General features: G+C 42.6%; 1 protein-coding gene across 1 annotated transcript in view; it reads right to left on the minus strand.

The window, feature by feature from the left end:
* Positions 1 to 19397, minus strand: part of LOC143803957 (dynein axonemal heavy chain 5-like) — a 587287-nt gene that overhangs the window by 510946 nt on the left and 56944 nt on the right. The window contains exons 12-14 of the mRNA XM_077281707.1: positions 14969 to 15125; positions 12885 to 13020; positions 11427 to 11564 (exon numbers count right to left, since the gene is read on the minus strand). Coding sequence (XP_077137822.1) covers positions 11427 to 11564; positions 12885 to 13020; positions 14969 to 15125 — 431 coding nt within the window. The remainder of the gene's footprint in view (positions 1 to 11426; positions 11565 to 12884; positions 13021 to 14968; positions 15126 to 19397) is intronic.

The raw sequence follows: 19397 nt of genomic DNA on the forward strand, positions 1-19397 counted from the left end.
GGAATTATTGCACTTCCTGTCATTGGGCCATTAAAGGGCATCCCCTAATTTCACTGCTGGAACCAGTTGTGGTAACATACTACACTTTATCCCAGCAGCGCCCAACGATTCCCTGTCTTTCCAAGGTTTAAATAGACACACATGATACAGCTGGTATGGTTACATCTTCCTGGTTGATGTACCTTATAATCTACTTCTCCAACCTTCTGCACTTCCTCATATGTACCCTGCCACTTCGACAAAACTTGGTTTCAACTGTCGGACTCGGCACTAAGACCAAGACCATATCTCCTGGGTTTAAGTTTCTGATTTTAGCCACCCTGTTATTCACTCGGCTTTGAACCTCTTGAGCCTTCTGCATGTGCTCTCCGACAATAGGTTAAACACTTTTTTGATTTGGTCCTGTATCTGCGCTATATGATTAATAACACTTCTATACTTAGCTACCCCTGTTTCTTTGGCTATATCCACCAGACCTCTTGAGTGCCTCCCATACATTAACTCGAAAGGTGAGAGATCAGTAGAGGTTTGTGGTACTTCTCTCATGGAGAACATTAAATATAGTAAAAGATAATCCCAATCACGTTCATCTTTTTCCACTAACTTTTTTAACATCTGCTTCAGCGTCTTATTGAACCTCTCAACTAATCCATCTGTTGAGAATTCGGCTCAGCTCCTTCATTACCTTTGACATGAAAGGTGTGCCTTGATCAGAAAGGATTTCTTTTGGAATCCATGTCTGGGAAAACATAAAAAATAACTCATGGGCGATACTTTTGGATGTGGTATTTCTTAGGGGAATCGCTTCAGGATAGCGCGTGGCATAATCTACTACGACAAGGATATACTGGTGCCCTCTAGCTGATTTTACAATTGGCCTCACCAAATTCATCCCAATCCTCTCAAAGGGTATTTCAATCATGGGGAGAAGTACTAGTGGGCTACAAAAATGGGTCATGGACACAGTTATTTGGAATACGGAGCAGGACTTACAATAATCCTCAATCTCCTTGTAGATCGCCTTCCAGAAGAACTTCCAGAGAATCCTCACCTAGATCTTCTCAGTCCCCAAGCGTACCCCCTAGAACATGACTATGAGCCCTTTCAAGCACCCTGCACCGATAAGCCTTAGGAAAAAGCAATTGCTCAATGATTTCCAAATCTTTCTGGACCACTCTATATAATAGCTCATTATTTATAGCAACGTGAAGAAACCGTTGGTCAGTTCCTGGATATTGGGAAACCCCATTAACAACAACAACAACATTCTCCCTTGTATATATAAGGGAGTTATCCTTCAATTGAGCTGTACCAAACTTATCCTGTATTTACTATACCAAAAGTATCACTGGGGAATCAGGAATAATTTTGTTTTCTCAAGGGAAGTCCTGCAATGAACAATTTTCATTATGCATAAGGGCTTTACTACTCCACTTCATAGTCCATTATCCCATATGAGGTCTCTATTATCACAAGGGCTACAGGATACATTTTGATATCACCATGGTGTGAAGGATCTGTACCTTGCCACCCCACCTTACATCAATATTATGTCAGCTGGGGTCTGCAGCTGGAGCTAGAGTTGGAGCTCAAGCATTTGTCGCTGGTGCTCTCACTCACACTGACATTCTGCAGCTTTGCAAAGTTCTGCCATGAGGGTCTAGTAGGAGACCTTTTCTCCAGCCTGGAGACTGGATCGGACAACTTTCATGAGGGCATTCGGGCCTGCCTGGCTGGGGGGATGGGTGGGTGGTGAGCGTCCCAATGCGGGACTGGCTGCCAGTGACTGGCTTCTTTGGAGCCTAGGCTGCACTCCTAGTAGTATTGGCCATCTCTCTAGCTTTGCCCCTGATGTCACTGGACATCCTTGCAATCTATGGTCACTGACACAGTGCTGAAACCTGATGCACCCATACATCTCACAGTATTTGCACTCAGACTGTCTAGTGCTGAGCTGATTAAACACCTCATTAGCAAAAGTTCCTGCTGGTAGTCTTTACTGTCTGGGAGTATGGGTCCCACACTCACACACTTTTATCTCAATACCACCACGCTGCCACAACATGTGAAGGAGCTGCATCTCACCACCCCGCCTGACATCAAGAAGCCTGATGGAGAGTGGCGTTTCAGCAATGACTACAGGAAACCAAATGAGGTATTTAAATTCAATGCATATCTGATGCCCTGCATTGATGAACTAATAGAGAGGCTAGGGTCCACCTGATGCATCACCACCCTGGACCTAATGAAAGGTTACTGGCAAATCCATCCCTCTTAAATAGTGAAGGAAAAATTGGCATTTTCTACACCTGATGGTTGTTTCCAGTAGCCCTAGCTGCCTTCCAGAGGGCCATGGAATGGATCCTAGCCCCTCACAAAAAGCATGCCATAGCTTACCTTGACGATATTGTAATATTCAGCTAGGATTGGGGAAGTCATTTACAGTAGATCCAGGCCATGCTGAATGTGCTGAGGAAGGTAAGATTTACCATAAGCCCAAAGAAGTGCGTTATGGGGAAAGAGGAGGCAAAAGACTTGGGCTACATTGTTGAAAGAGGAAAAATATAGCCAAAAGTGAATAAGGTGGAGGCAATCCAAAATTGGATGCAACCGGTCTCCAAGAAACAGGTTCTGGCATTTCTGGGAATCGTGAGATTCTATCTGCGGATTATCCTGAATTTCACCATGATCGCCGCACCCCTGACCAACCTTCCTAAGGGCACGAAGACGTCGATTGCTAAATGGTGTCCTAAAGCAGAGATGGCATTCCAAGACTTGAAGCTTGCCCTATGTAAGTAGCCGCAAGTAGCCGGCCTTGATTGCAACTGACTTCAGTAGAGAATTTGTGGTCCAGACAGACACCTCAGAGGTCAGGTTGGGAGCTGTGTAGTCTCAAGAAGTAAACGGGGAGGAACATTCAGTCCTGTATTTAAGTAGGAATCTCTCCTCCTGTGAGAAAAACTATTACAAAAAAAGACTGCTTGAAAATCAAATGGGCAATTGACACCCTGAGGTACTACCTGTTAGGTCAGAAGTTCAGGCTAGTCTCAGATCATGAACCCCTGAGATGGATGAGGGAAAGGAAGGAGGAAAATGCCCGGGTGACTAGATGGTTTCTAGGACTATAGGACTTCCACTTTGAAGCCGGAATACAGGCCTGGCAAGCTGCACGGTAATGCAAATGCCCTGTCTAGACTTCCCTGTTTGGCGACTGAAGGTGCCAAAACTGTCAGCTTTGGGCAGGAGGGAAATGTGACAAAGTCACTTGCAAAGTACTGTAGGGGAGATATGTATAACGGCAGTTGTTAACTAACATATCATACCGCTGACTCATGCTACCAGGGATGCATGCGGGGCTTGCCTCTCCAGTAACACATCATATTAGTCCAGAGGCTGTGTCACTGAAGCTTTTCCATCAGCCTTTTCTGTGTCTATAATGAGATGACCTCTCTCAGCTGAGCTGGCCATGCCTTCAGCAAAACTTGTACTAGAGCGGGAGTGGGAGTGATGAGTCCCACCACTAAACCTCCTCACCACTCCAATAAAACCCAGCCTGGAGATATCTTAAATAAAACGGCACAGCACCTAAGCTGCTGCACCAACCAGTACTACCTGGTTACAATAGATCACCCAGCCCACCACCATATTTTACTGTTGGTATGATGTTCCTTTTCTGAAATGCTGTGTTACTTCTTCGCCAGATGTAATGGGACATAGACCGTCCAAGAAGTTAAACTTTTGTTTTGTCAGCCCACAGAGTATTGTCCCAAAAGTCTTGGGGATCATCAAGATGTTTTCTGGCAAAACTGAGAAGGGACTTTATGTTCTTATCACTTAGCAGTGGTTTTCGTCTTTGAACTCTGCCATGCAGGCCATTTTTGCAGAGTCTCTTTCTTATAGTGGAGTCATGAACACTAACCTTAACTAAGGCAAGTGAGGCATGCAGTTCTTTGGATGTTGCTGTGGGATCTTTTGTCAACTCTTGGATGAGTCCCCGCTGAACTCTTGGGGTAATTTTGGTCGGTCTGCCACTCCTCGGAAGGTTCACCACTGATCCATGTTTTCACCATTTGTGGATAATGGCTCTCACTGTGGTTCACTGTAGTCCCAAAGCTTGAGAGACGGCTGTATAACCTTTTCGAGACTGATAGATTTCAATTACTTTGTTTCTTATTTGTTCCAGAATTTCTTTGGATAGCGGCTTGATGTCTAGCTTTAAAGGTGCTTTTGGTTTACTTCACTTTGTCAGGCAGGTCCTATTTATGCTGATGAGAAGCACCAGTATATACAAGTGCTTCTCACTAAATTAAAACTCTGAACATCCAGGTTCTTTAGCAATGACCTTTTGTGGCTTATCCTCCTTGTGGAGTGTGTCAATGACTGCCTTTTGGTCATCTGTCAAGTCAGCAGTCTTCCCCATGATTATGGAGCCTACTGAAACAGACTAAGGGACCTTTTTAAACACTGAGGAAGCCTTTGCAGGTGTTTTTTGTTAAATATTCTAATTTACTGAGATAATGACTTTTGGGTTTTCATTGGCTGTAAGCCATAATCATCAACATTAACAGAAATATACACATGAAATAGATCACTCTGTAATGGCTCTATATAATACATGAGTTTCAGTTTTTGTATTGAAGAACTGAAATAAATTAACTTTTTGATGATATTCTAATTTAGTGAGAAGCACTTTTACCGTATATATACTTATAGATGATTTTCCTTTTGTGTTAGTCCAATAAATAATATTGGTTGATTATCAATGTCTCCTCATTGTCTGCACTGTTGTTCCAAACAACCTGCTTACACGAGGCGTAGTCAGCAGGATGCAACATTCCAACGCAGAAATTTTGGACTAGTCAGTGACCAAGTCCACCAGGGGAAGCATTCCCCTGGGGGCTACGCTAAGCAACCTAATAAAATTTAAGGGGAATAATTTGTTGCTATGGGATTAGGTAGAACAATTGAAAAGTATGCTGTGCATGCACCCCATGATATCTGCCTTACAGGCGGAGCTGATACCTTTGACCATAGATGAAGAGGCCCGACAGACGGTTATGTTCAGACAACATTAGACCGTGATACTGTAGACAAAGTGATTAAAATCCTAGAGAACATGCATGACAATACTACTAACTTGGGAAATTTGCATGTTCGCTTATTCTGTCCGGCACAGAGGGTGAAGCAGAGACGGTGGCACATTACGCGAACGCTCTACACTAGATAACAGACCATGTCATGAAGAAGACTCATAAAGAGTATTGGAGACTGTGACCGCTGGATGAGGTGCTGCAAAACCAACTAGTAGTGGGTTTAACCCCTTTCCGACGTAAGGTGTAATAGTACGCCAACGTTCCCTCCCGTTGATGTGGGCTCCAGTGCTGCGCCAACATCTTTCCAGGCACATGTCAGCTGCTTTGAACAGCTGACATGTGCCTCTAACAGCCGCGGGTGGAATTGCAATCCACTCGTGGCTGTTAACTAGTTAAATGTCATTGTCAATCTCTGACGGCGGCATTTGACTCGCGCTTTCCGGAAGCATGCCGGAAATTCCTTCCATCGGTGACTCTGTTACATGATTGCAGGTCACCGATGGGTTGGCATGACAACCAGAGGTCTCCAGTAGACCTCTATAGTTGTCATGGCAGTATTGCTAAGAATGCCGCCCGGTGGACGGAGCTCATAACAAGTGAGCATTTCTGCTACACACAGGCGATTTGATCATTGCCTGTATGTAGCAGAACCGATCAAAGTACTGCAGCTTCTAGTCTCTCATGGAAACTATTTAAGCATGCCAAAAGTTTAAAAAAAAAAAGGTTTTAAAAACTTCAAGTTCAAATCACCCCCCTTTTTCCCCATTCAAAATAAAACAATAAAAAAATCAGACATACATATATTTGGTATTGCCGTGTTCAGAATCACCCAATCTATCAATATAAAAAAAATTAACTCGACTGCCAAATGGCCTAACGAGAAAAAAATTCAAAGAGCTAGAATTACATTTTTTTGGTTACAACATTGCAATAAAATGCAATAATGGGCAATCAAAAGATTGTATCTGCACCAAAATGGTATCAATAAAAATGTCAGCTTGGCACGCACAAAATAAGCCCTCATCCAACCCCAAATCATGAAAAATAGAGATGCTACAGGTCGCCTTATTCACCACTTAAATAAAAAAGAACCTAGACATGCTTGGTGTGTATGAACTTGTAATGGCCTGGAGAATCATACTGGCAGGTCAGTTTTAGCATTTAGTGAACATGGTAAACAAAAAAAAAATTAACTGCGGAATTGCACTTTTTTTGCAATTTCACTGCACTTGGATATTTTTTCCCGTTTTCCAGTTAAAACCAATGGTGTCTTTCAAAAGTCCAACTTGTTCCGCAAAAAACAAGCACTCACATGGCCATTTTGACATAAAAATAAAAAAGTTATGGCTTTCGGAAAAAGGGGAGCAAAAAACGAAACCGCAAAAAGAAAATACCTCCGGTCATTAAAGGGCCACTGTCACCCCCTCCAGCCGTTATAAACTAAAAGAGCCACCTTGTGCAGCAGTAATGCTGCAGTCTAACAAGGTGGCTCTTTTAGTTTTTGATTAAGTTATTACCTCAATAAAGCGTTTTAAAAATTGGCCACAAAGACCAGATATTGTACCGGTATGTGGTCCGCATCGTCCTCTATCAATCTTCCAACTGCCGTCACTCTTCTCTTCAGGGGCGATGGTTGCCGCCCCCTTCGCGTTGTTGCTTCTTAAATCCGGCACCTGCGCTGTGCGTGCCTGCCTGGGGCAGGCGCAAATAACAATGCCGGAAGGCGGGGGAGCAGGGGGAGCGTCAGAGATGGGACAGCGTCCGAGATGGGGGAGCGCCTGAACAGCGCAGTGCGCATGCCCAGGAATGCCAGCCCCGCACTGTGTTATTCATTATGCACAGTGCGGGGCTGGCATTCCTGGGCATGCGCTCCCCCTGCTCCCCCGCCTTCCGGCATTGTTATTTGCGCCTGCCCCAGGCAGGCACGCACAGCGCAGGCGCCGGATTTAAGAAGCAACAACGCGAAGGGGGCGGCAACCATCGCCCCTGAAGAGAAGAGTGACGGCAGTTGGAAGATTGATAGAGGACGATGCGGACCGCCTCCCGGTACAATATCTGGTCTTTGTGGCCAATTTTTAAAACGCTTTATTGAGGTAATAACTTAATCAAAAACTAAAAGAGCCACCTTGTTAGACTGCAGCATTACTGCTGCACAAGGTGGCTCTTTTAGTTTATAACGGCTGGAGGGGGTGACAGTGGCCCTTTAAGGGGTTAAGCTCTGAAGGAAAGCTTGCATTATAACTAGAGATGAATGAGCACTAAAATGCTCATTACTGCTCTATGCTCGTTACTTGAACTGAGCAATTCCTAATGCTTGGATGCTCGTTTCGATTAACAAGTATAATGGGAGTCAATGTGAAATCTGAGCATTTTCTGCAAACCCTACAAGGAGGTCTGGGGGGCAGTGAAAATGTTGAAATGGATGGTAAAAGTGCTGAATGTAAGGAGAACAGCATGGGGAAGATCCCTGGAAGCATCTCTGACTCCCAGATCGCTGCTAAAAATAATGGTGTCACTTTTACTCCACTTTAATTACAGACAATAAAACATTCGACATCGACGAGAAATTGGAGTTTACAGAAAAAAAATGTCAAGAAACACTCTTTCCTGTATAATGACTTGTATATAAGGCAAGATTTAAAACGGATTTAAAAAAAAAAAATTACGTAAACCAAAATTGAAATTTTTATTAAAAAACTGGAAATTTCAGTGTCATTTATGAAGGAAGCAGGAACTGGCAAAAATGTGATGGAAGAAGGACTCAGATACACCCTGTATTAGGGCTCATCCACCGCAGAAGAAATGCTAACACAGGCTTCCAGTATCCGTTGTTTCAGATGCTGCAGATCTCGCATCTTCACAGCATAGACAATTGCCTTCAGATGACCCCAGCATCTGAAACAACGGAGATATTCCACACAGATTTAACTAAATGGGCCAAGTAATGTGAAGTAATCTTCTACTACTTATTCGAGAGCCTTTTGATAAACGACATTCTTAGTTTTTCCTTCAGGTGCAAAGACGAACAGATTTTTGCCTGTTCCAACTCTTGAACAGGCCACATAAAGTTGACCATGAGAAAAGCATGGAGATTGTAAATCAATTCCAACTACTTTCATGGACTGTCCCTGAGCCTTGTTGATGGACATAGCAAATGCCAGTTGAACAGGAAACTGGAGGAGTTTAAAATCAAAAGGCAAATCAGATGAAATGAGAGGAATTGTTAGAATGAAAACATCTTCTCCTGTGGCACATCCTGTCAAAATGGTTGCCTCAATTACATGTGGAAACAGGTTCTTAATCAAGAGTCTTGTTCCATTACACAGCTTTGGTGGATCCAAATTTCTCAATAGCAGATTAGGTGCGCCAGGTTTTAGAAAGAGGTTGTGAGGAGGAGTCCTTGTGGCTCCAAGGAATTGAGGATCTCAGTTTAATATGGCTCTTGAGGAAGCAGCTGCTGTTCTCATGTGTGTCAGCCTTGTTTCTCGGTCTTCCCATTTTTCATTGGCCCGTAATGCAGCTTTTCTTTTCTCATCAGCTGACATTTGTGCCATGGAATTCCTTTTCTTATGAGGCATTATTGTGATAAAAATAGTCTGTAACTGGCAGTTTCTATATCCTCTCACAAAGAGGTAATGTGACTGACATCAGCCTTTCCACCAACACACCCTAACTGACATGCTATTACCTCACACAAGCTTTGTTATACTAAGAATGTCCTTTGCTGCCTATATTAACCAATCAGAGCTCAGCTTAATTAACTGTAGCAAAATAGAAGCTGAGCTGTGATTGGTTGCCATTGGCAACCTGATAAATCCCCAGCCAACAGGAATCCCTCCCCCGGGCAGTATATATTAGCTCACACATACACATAATAGAAAGGTCATGTAACTGACAGCTGCCATATTTCCTATATGGTACATTTGCTGCTCTTGTAGTTTGTCTGCTTATTAATCAGGTTTTTATTTTTGAAAGATAATACCAGACCTGTGTGTGTTTTAGGGCGAGTTTCATGTGTCAAGTTGTGTGTGTTGAGTTGCGTGTGGCGACATGCATGTAGCGACTTTTGTGAGATGAGTTTTGTGTGGCGACATGCATGTAGCGACTTTTGTGAGATGAGTTTTGTGTGGCGACATGCGTGTAGCAACTTTTTGTGTGTCGAGTTGCATGTGACAGGTTAGTGTAGCAAGTTGTGTGCAGCAAGTTTTGCACATGGTGAATTTTGCGCGTGGCGAGTTTTATGTGTGGTGCGTTTTGAGTATGTGCAAGTTTTGTGTGAGGCAACTTTGGCATGTGTTGCAACTTTTGTGCATGTGCCAATTTTTCGCACCCATTGACTTACATTGGCGAGTCTCGTCCGAGATAGGCAGCTATGCACAGCATGCTGCAACTTTTTTCTCAGTCCAATTTCAGCCGAGAAAAAAATTGCAGATGAGATGTAACTTGAAGCTCCCGCTAAGACCGTGGGGTACTCGGTACCATTCCGGTTCTTAAAGGGGATGTGTCATGGCAGCAGTGACCCGTGGCCCTGGGCATCCAATAAAAGGGGTTGAAGTGAATGGGGAATAAAGTTTATGAAAGTTATTTGTTCGTGATGCCACCTGCTTGAAGAGACCCCTGGGGCTGATGGTGATGCAGCAGAGTTGGTACAGCTCTCCACAAGCAGAGCTTTAGTCCCAGGGCACTTAGATTGTAAATGGTGGTGATTGTGATAATTATGGTTGGTAGCTGTGGTGCAGGGTGGATGGCACAGTAAATAAATGTGAGGACACAGCGTGGTGTAGTTTCCAATGCTTTACTCACAGTTCTTAGTTGCCCCAACCGGGGTGCTGTGTCCTCCAAGTAGGTGATCCAGCCAGCTCTCAAGCAATTTGGGTGCACTTTCCAAAACCCTCTTTTTTATGTTCCTTTCTCATGCCATCTCACTACGCTGGCTTCCACCCTTCTGCCCTGTGACTTCACACACAGTGTCCCAATCCAGCAGCCTCGGACCTTGTCAGGCAACATCCTCTGAGTCCCCTTGCTCCTATATGGCTGCCTTTTCAGCGAATATGTGTGGCTGTGGCACATACAAATACCACCGCCTCCGGTTAGCTAGCTGAGTCCTTAGTTTCTCCACTAGTTTGAGGGCCTGTCCCTCACTGCGACCTGGTTCCTCCACGTCTGGATGAGGGCTCCAAGGGTGGATTGCTCACTACCCGTGCCCCTGGAACCACTTCCTTCAGTTCTTTCTGTCATGTCACTTTCCTTCAGTTCCCTCACTTCCTGGGAACTCCTTTCCGGCTGTTTTACAGGAACTGCAGGCCCTCACGTCTGCTCAGCTCCACTCCTCTCTCAATCTGCCCTAGCTGATGTTCCTAACAAGCTCCACTCCTATTCTACCTACTCCACCCACTCCTCCAACACCCTTTCCTATCCAGCCTGAGATGAGACCTTCCTCCCTTAGGGTGCGTCCAGGTGCCCTGACAGAATTGTCTGGTGTTGGATGCAGGTGTAGGGTTCTGTGCCATGCCACTCCTTACCTGAGAGCAAAGTATTACACCTCTGGGTGAGGTGCAATACTCTGTGGCGACTGGACCCTCAGGAGCGCCACATAACTCATTGAATAACATTGGTCCGAGCGCAATCTGATTTTTCGTCAGATTGCACTCGTCTGTATTTCTCGCAAGTGAGTATGAGCCCTTAGACATAAAGGAGGGCTTCATACACGTTCTGTTCAAATTGTAATGTAGTGGTACTCATAGACTCATAAAGGCTATGCACTGAGTGCAAAGCCTACCAACAATTACAAGCAGGGTAGGAGGCTTGAAATACACTCAAGACATTAATTTAAGGCTATCTGCAGCAGGATATATAAAACTCACAGGCTACGTGGATGCAGACTGTGCTACTTAAGTGATCGTAAATCAACAAGTTGCTATTAGTTGAAGCTTGGAGACAGTTAAATTTATTCTAAGCTATATGAAATATCAGTTGTAAGCTGTGTTATCTTTATTTCTGAATAAATATATATTAACTCTTGAACAGCTGGACAGTACAGAGATTAATCTGCTGCCAATAATAATATTGGTCCGAGTACTGTCAGTTTTTTCAAGGACAATACTTGAGCCGAAAATACAGATTCAACAGGGCTTAATTGTAACGTAACCACGACCTGTACAGCAGGGAGTAGGAGTGCCAGGTCCCACTACTAACCTGCCTTCCACTCCCAAAATATTCAAGCTCATTTACTTTACTTTTGACAATGCAACTTACATAATGCAATATTAAAAAATACATTGTTTGTATGTGATAATAATGCTAAAAAATTTTGCTCAAGAAATCTGTTGTTACCTTTGAATAATAGAAAGGGCATCCTTGCAAGGAATTTGTCTAAGGAACAAAGCTTGTATATACACAGAAATGTACTTTTCTGCTTGTTGGTTCATAACTAAGAATTCTGAGTAACCTTCTTCAAATGGGTCATGGTCCCTACAAAAGTGGAAAAAAAAACAGAAAATAAAATCTATATTACTAACATTTAGTTTGCAAATGACCAAAACTGTTATGTATTGTATTGGCAAAGAGGCATGCATAATAGAACCCAAGAAATAATAGAGCCCAAGAAATTAGGACTACCCACAACTTTAGGTGCTCCCTAAAAACACATCTGTTTAGGGCGCCCTATCACATTCCCAAATCAAAGTCCTTTTTATATATATATAGCTTATTCTCTACTTCTCTGAACATAACTTGCCATCAAACCCAACCGTACCCAAATGGTTCATGCAGCCTTTAGCTACCCCCCATTTCCTCAAGATGGCTGGACCATCATTGTAAATAAGTACCTGTAAATTGTGTCACCCCCACCTCATTGTAGACTGTAAGCTCTGAAGAGCAGGGTCGTCATTATTTTTGCTTTAGTTATTGTATTATCTTTAGCTATGCTACGAATGACTATTGTACATGAACCTCTGAATTATAAAGCGCTGTAGAATATGTTGGCCCTATATAAATATAGATTATTACTATTATTATTATCTCTCCTTCTGTACCTGTTAGTGCTTTGTTTCTTGCTCATGCTTATTGCATTTGTCTATATTTGCCCCCTTTTCACATGTAAAGCGCCATGGAATAAATGGCGCTACAAAAATGTATAATAATAATAATAATTATGATTATTATTATTATTAGATAAATATGTATTTTGGCCATGAAGTTATTTTTTATTCTATTTTACTATACCGCTACTAGTTTCCACATTTTTTTTATCAAATATACAGCATGATCATTAATTTTTTAACTTACAGAGGTTGATCACTACTTTTTTTGCTGATGGTTTACTCTTAAGATAGGCCTTCAATTTCTGATCAGTAGGGGCGCTACCCCATCAACCAGCTGTTACCGGCATCTCCAGCAGCCAGAAGTTCTCACATGCCTGCGGAACACAGCAGCTCCATCAAAACTATAGTGGCAGCGGCTACGTACTGCACATGTCGCCATATACTTGAATAGGGGGGGGATCTGCAGTACCCAGCCATGGCCACTGTAGGAATGACTGAGCCGCCGCCGGTAACAGCTAGTGACCCCAATAACCCCATTGATCAGATATTAATGGCCCATCCTTGATTTGCATCAATAAAAAAAAATAGTGGCCAACCCCTTTAAATTAGTATCTCCTGTAAATATAATCATAAATATACATCCGTATGATAATATCTATTTTAAATTATACATTTTTAAACTTAATTTATGAACTAACATAGAATGGGTATGAAATCCATTGTAAGATGCCTCTATCATATGACTCACCTCCTCTCTGTATCCAGTAATGTATCTGCATCTATGTACTGCCTCAGCAGTTCAATCATCTGCTCCAGCTTTTCCAGAAGAACGGAGGACAGAGTGCAGTCATCGTCATCTACATCTTCCCTGTTGTACAGGTTTGCTACAAAGCAGATCAATATATTACTGGCTTTCAGCTGTTTTATATAGATTTTATTGCTCACTTAAAGAGTAACCTTTTTTTTTTTGTTTTGTTTTTTTATAAATCTATAATACATACTGTGTGAAAATAAGAAACTTTGTAATATATCTTATCAGAGCAATCTGCTTTATTCTCTTCACTGACTGTTCTTTCACTCTCACTTCTTAGGTAAAATCTGTCTTCAGTAAATAGAGTTTCACATTACTGAGATAGGAGACAGTTGGTGCTCTTATACTTCTATGGGTTGGAGCTAGAGGCACACAAAAATTCTGCTGCAGGTGCTCCAGAAATGATACTTACAGGTCTCCAGAAAACTTTCTCAGCACCAATTGTCATCTATATCAGTAATGGGAAAATCTGGATTATGGAATGAAAATTAAAATAACAGTAAAGGGTATCTGTTAATATAATCAGCCCTCCCCAAATCGCATATATGGGCACCCAGGGCTTTGAAATGTAAATCCATGGACATCTTTCAGATCTTCTATCTGTTGAGGAGAAACATCCAAAATGTCCTTTAAAGGGAACCTGTCAGTTGATTCATGTTGTCCAAACCACGGGCAGCATGATTCGAAATCTGATGACACAATTGCAGATATTTTTGTCTCTGAAATGCTCTGGGGACTATAGGGAGAGTGGAGACTAGTTCAGCCCTGTCCCCGGCTGGCTTCACTACGCATCACTCCAGTTGACTGACATGTTTCCTCTATGTATGTACACAGTGAGAAACCTGACAGTCAACTAGAGCAGTACAGTGAGAAATTGGCGTAGGGTGGCCCTGGACTAGTCTGCACTCTCCCTATGGTCCTCCACCGGCATTTTAAGCTGTTTTCTCTGAAACTGAGATACTTTTCCTTTCTTTGCATCTCATTGCCTTGGAGACCGACCACTGCTGCTGGACAGCAGAACATGTATTTATAATATCTCTCATTTTGAACTTGTAAGCACAGATTTGAAGATGGCCATGATTGGAGGATGATGTTACTAACTAATCCCAGCCAGCCGGTGTTTATAAGCTAGACAGTGGTGTCCTCGGCAGGAAAAAAAGAAAAATGTTAATATCTCAAGAACAGTTGTAAATTGTAAGTTGTAAATTTTTATAAGCAGCAAATTGCAAAAGCGTTTGTTTTTACAAGTACTATCCAACGATATCCATCTATGAAGATCCAAAAAAAAAATCAAAATTACTTTTTTTGGTTGCTGCAACATTTCAATAAAATGCAGTAATGGGCGATCAAATCATCGTATCTATCCAAAAATGGGGTCAATAAAAACGTCAGCTCGGCGCACAAACAATAAGCCCTCACCCAGCCCCAGATGCCAAAAAATGGTGCCTTTTTTTTGTTTTTGTTTTTTGTTTTTTTTTACAAAATTTGGATTTTTTTTTCTCCATTTAAATAAAAAGGAACCTATTAATGTTTGGTATATGTGAACTCGTTTGACCTGGAGAATTATAATGGCAGGGGAGTTTTAGCATTTAGTGAAAAGCAATTGTGGAGTTGCACTTTTTTTTTGCAATTTCACCACACTTAGAATTTTTTTCCCGTTTTCCAGTACGCAACATGGTAAAAGTAATGGTTTTGTTCAAAAGTACAACTCATCTCACAAAAACAAGCTCTCACATGGCCATGTTGATGGAAAAAATAAAAAAGTTATGGCTCTGGGAAGAAAGGAAGCAAAAAAAATGAAAAGTGAAAAATGGAAATACCCTTGGTCCTTAAGGGGTTAAACAACTGCCGGCTGGTAAAGGTGTAAATCTAGCATTAGTCTGTAGGACTTAAATTGTGAACTATTTTTTTATGAACTTTTTAAAGTCAACTTTAGCTCATCAGAATGATCATCTATGTGGACAGGTTTTAAAAGAGATCGAATATCGGTTGATTCAGAGTTCATCCCTGCTCATCCATACCTAACATGTGTTTCTCCTCATTGGAAAGCCCAATTTCTCTATCTTCTTCCTTATTTGGTGAGAGTTGGTCATCCCCCAAATCTAATGCGGATTTAGTAGAGCTCTCCCCACATTTCACAGACGGGATCCTTAGTATGGAGGAGTCTTCCACAAACATCTAGAATAAGACAGCGCATGTGAGATTCAGTAAATTAATACCATACAGACCTCTCTGCCAATAACGCTTTGTGCTCCGCTTTACATTGCAACCATGTTATTAAACTCGTGAGAACATTTAGTCTACAGCATTTTTAATTAGGCTATAAAAATGAAACGGGAAAGTATACAAGTGAATCTAATAATGAAAAACATGTGCAACTAATGTAAAAAAAAACCCCTAAAACTTGTAGTTGGGCACCAGACTAGAAATGAAGTAGTAAAACTGATTAATAGACTGTAGGAAAAGAGATAGATGGAGAAATGAACAGATGGAAATAAGAACAGATCGAGAGGCACATAATCTCCACACTACAATTCTACTCTTATTGTACGCTCACATCTGCATATATAAAGTAGTCGAGATTCAACCTGTGGGCCAGTCCAAGCCTGTGTACATATACCCTTAGAAAGGCAAAATATGAAAATTAAAGGACCCTCAACAAAGCAATGAATACCCTACTGTCAGCCAAGCTCACTTGGGACGTGGGGATTGGCAGGTACTGTATTTCTTTTTCATTTTTAACTTAGCGAATTTTATTTGAGGTGCATTTCTTTCTGGTACACAAATAATTGCTGCATGGCTCTTCCTTCCTTTTCATCTTAAAGGGAAGGTGCCGTGATTTTAATTCTTGAATTAATAATAATTAATTATACAATCAATTATTTTTAATACAAAATTAAATTAACTACTTTTATAGTTTTTTATTTATTGACTTTTATGTTTGCCACTGGGGGCTGTCATTTTCATTAGTGTAGACGTAAGTGTCAGGACACGACACTTGCACACCTCACTTACGGCAGCCATGGGCATAGGAGCCAACGGTCGGACTCCGACCGCATCTCTTGCATTGAGGCAGTTCCTCCTGCCTCATAGCTGTGACCTGGGCATGCCCTCCTGGGCTGTCCAAGTCACAGCTGTGGGAGGAGATCACGGCCATTTTGTTGTAGCCCGTAGCGTATGCTGGGGGCTTTATTTTCCCGTGTCATTGCACACAATGCTCAGTGCGTGCGATGACAGGAGCTGCTGGTAAGACCACTGGTCAAAGCGCTGCGGGGTCATGCTGTCACATATCAGCGTGACCCTGCAGCTGTGACTGTCACCTGCGGTAACAGTACCGTCAGTACTGACGGTCACAGCGGTGCAGGATCATGCTGGCAGATGTCAGCGTGATCCCACAGCTGACTGTGACACACAGCAGTGACCACAGTAAAAAAAGCAGGCATGGGCCAATGAGACTACTGCTCCCATTAGGCTATGCCTGCTGTCTGATAACAGTGACAGCAGGTGCCGCTGATGGGAGAGTAGTATCATCTGCCGGCACCTGTGCGCACAGTTAAACAAAAAAAAAAGTTAAATTACATGCATATTCACATAAAAATTAAAAAATTATACTCACCTTAACGCCCAATCCCCGATGCCCTCGTCTCCTAGAAATAATGTAAAATAATAATCTAACAAATACTCACCTGTCCGCCGTAGTCCACGTAATCCCGAGTGTCCCATGGCGATCTCACGTGTAGAACACCACTCTACCCGGTTGCCGGCGATACACTGACAAGAGGCAATCGCCCCTGCAGTGTTTCACTGCACTGCTGTGAGATTTCACCGGAGTTAGTCAACTCCGGTGCTCTCACTTACAGCAATGCTGCGTGAGAACTTTCCCATGCAGCAGTAGTGCCATAAGGGAGATCACCGGAACTGATCAGCTGATGAACTCCAGTGAACTCTCACAGCAGCTCAGTTATACACTGCGGGAGCGATCACCTCCTGTCAGTGTATCGGCGGCTGTCTTTGAGAGCAGTCACATCACTAATGTGACTGCTCTCAAAGTGATCAGGATCTTCATGGGACATTATAGATTATCTTCTCTGCAGACAGGTGAGGAATTTTGTGGATCATTATTTTGTTTTTGTTGCAAGAGACATTGGCTTCTGTGGATTATACGTTCGGTAAGTATGGTTTAATTAAGATTACTAAAGGAGTCTGTGTCATTATTTCAAATAAAGGACTTTATTCTGGGTGCCTGTGTTTTTATACAATATCACTATGGGGTTACTAATGGATAGGTGACTTAAAGACACCTCTCCATTACTAACCTCAGGGCTTGATGTCACCTGATATTACAAAGGTGACATCAACCCTACAAATATGTACCCCACTTGCCACCGCTACAGGGCAAGTGGGAAAAGCGAGGCTAAGCTCCAGATTTGGAGCATTTTATAGATGCGCCTTTTCTGGGGCGGCTGAGAGCTGATGTTTTTAGCCTGGGGGGCAATATCCATTGCCCCTTCCTAGGCAATTAATATCTGCCTGCAGCTGTCTGCATAGTCTTTGCTGGTTATTAATTAAGTATAAGTAAGTATTAAGTAAGTATACAGCTGTGAGCTGATGTTAATAACCTGGGAAGCTCCATAGGTATTACCCCCTTCCCAGACTATAGACATCTGCCCCCAGCCATCGGCTTTCCCTCTGCTGGTTATTAAAATTATGCGTGAGCTCACACAATTTTTTTTCCATTTTTTTAATCTTGAAAATTAACAGTTGCTGTGTGGTTAAGGCCTATGTACATTCGTTCTGTTAATGCTCCTACATAGGCTGGTGACAATTTGTGTGCAGGTGTGTGTGTTTATGTTTTCTTATCGGCTTAGTAATGAGGGTGTTGGGCTGAGTGCGAGTGAGTGTTAGTGTGGGCGTGACAGTGTGCGTGTGAGCGTGTGCATGTGAGCATGAGTCTGAGCGTGAGTCTGGGCGTGAGTCTGAGTGTGTGCGTGAGAGTGTGAAAGTGTAAGCATCAGTGTGTGAGCGTGAGTGTGAGCGAGAGTGTGAGTCTGAGTTGTGTGCGTGAGAGTGTGTGCGTGAGTGTGATAGTGTGAGCGTGTGAGTGCGAGTGTGTGTATGAGCATGAGTGTGTGAGCATGTGAGCGTGAGTATGAATGTGTGAGCATGAGTGTGAGCGTGTGAATGTTAGTGGGAAAGTGTGAGCGTGTGCATGAGCACGAGAACATGAGCATGTAAGTGTGTGAGTGTGAGCGTGTGAATGTGAACGTGAGAGTGTTAGTCTGAAAGTGTGATCGTGTGAGCATGTGTGTGAGCGCGAGAGCGTGTATGTGAGAGTGCATGTGAGCGTGAGTGTGAGCGTGAGTGTGTATTTTCCTGTGTGTGAGCGTGCATGTGTATTTCCCAGTTTATGATACAGCGAGCAGCACCAACTAACAGAAACGTTGCTGCCTGCCATCCTCAGTGACCGTCTACTTGCCAGTGTAACTTTGCAGTCACCAACAAAATGGCTCTGCACTGGGTTCCTGAATATCATCCTCTCTTGTCCCTTAGCAAACACCCAGAAGGGGAGGAGAGGAGTGACATCACACACATATGAGCAGATTCAGCCCATATTTACTGCAGTGCAGTAATGTGAGCTAGTTGTACACTAGGTTTTTGTGTCAAATTTCAGTAGCTGCTCCCCCTAGTGTTTAAAAGTGGAAATAGCAAAATTTAAAATTATTTTTCATATTTTACTAAATTATAAACATATGATAATATTTTTTTAACAAAATGTAAACATTCTTTAAATTTTTTCAATTGCTGAAAACAAATTTTGGATGGCACCTTCCCTTTACTCTCCCATAATCCCAAAAATCAATGAAATTCTCAATTCACTCAGATTGAACAAATTGCTGTGTACTTCATGGACTTTTTAGGAAAGAAGTATAGGCGACCTGTATTTTTATAAGCTGCAATTCAGGAGGTCAACATAGAACTTAGCACTCAACTTGGGATGCTTGAACAGAAGAATTTTATTTTGCAGTATACTTAAAATGTTTCGGTTCAACATGAACCTTCTTCAGTTAGATGCAGTCTTATACACTCACCGGCCACTTTATTAGGTACACCTGTCCAACTTCTTGTTAACACTTAATTTCTAATCAGCCAATCACATGGCGGCAACTCAGTGCATTTAGGCATGTAGACATGGTCAAGACAATCTCCTGCAGTTCAAACCGAGCATCAGTATGGGGAAGAAAGGTGATTTGAGTGCCTTTGAACGTGGCATGGTTGTTGGTGCCAGAAGGGCTGGTCTGAGTATTTCAGAAACTGCTGATCTACTGGGATTTTCACGCACAACCATCTCTAGGGTTTACAGAGAATGGTCCGAAAAAGAAAAAAAATCCAGTGAGCGGCAGTTCTGTGGGCGGAAATGCCTTGTTGATGCCAGAGGTCAGAGGAGAATGG

The sequence above is a fragment of the Ranitomeya variabilis genome, chromosome 2, assembly GCF_051348905.1.
Source record: "Ranitomeya variabilis isolate aRanVar5 chromosome 2, aRanVar5.hap1, whole genome shotgun sequence".
In the NCBI taxonomy this organism is placed as follows: Eukaryota; Metazoa; Chordata; class Amphibia; order Anura; family Dendrobatidae; genus Ranitomeya; species Ranitomeya variabilis.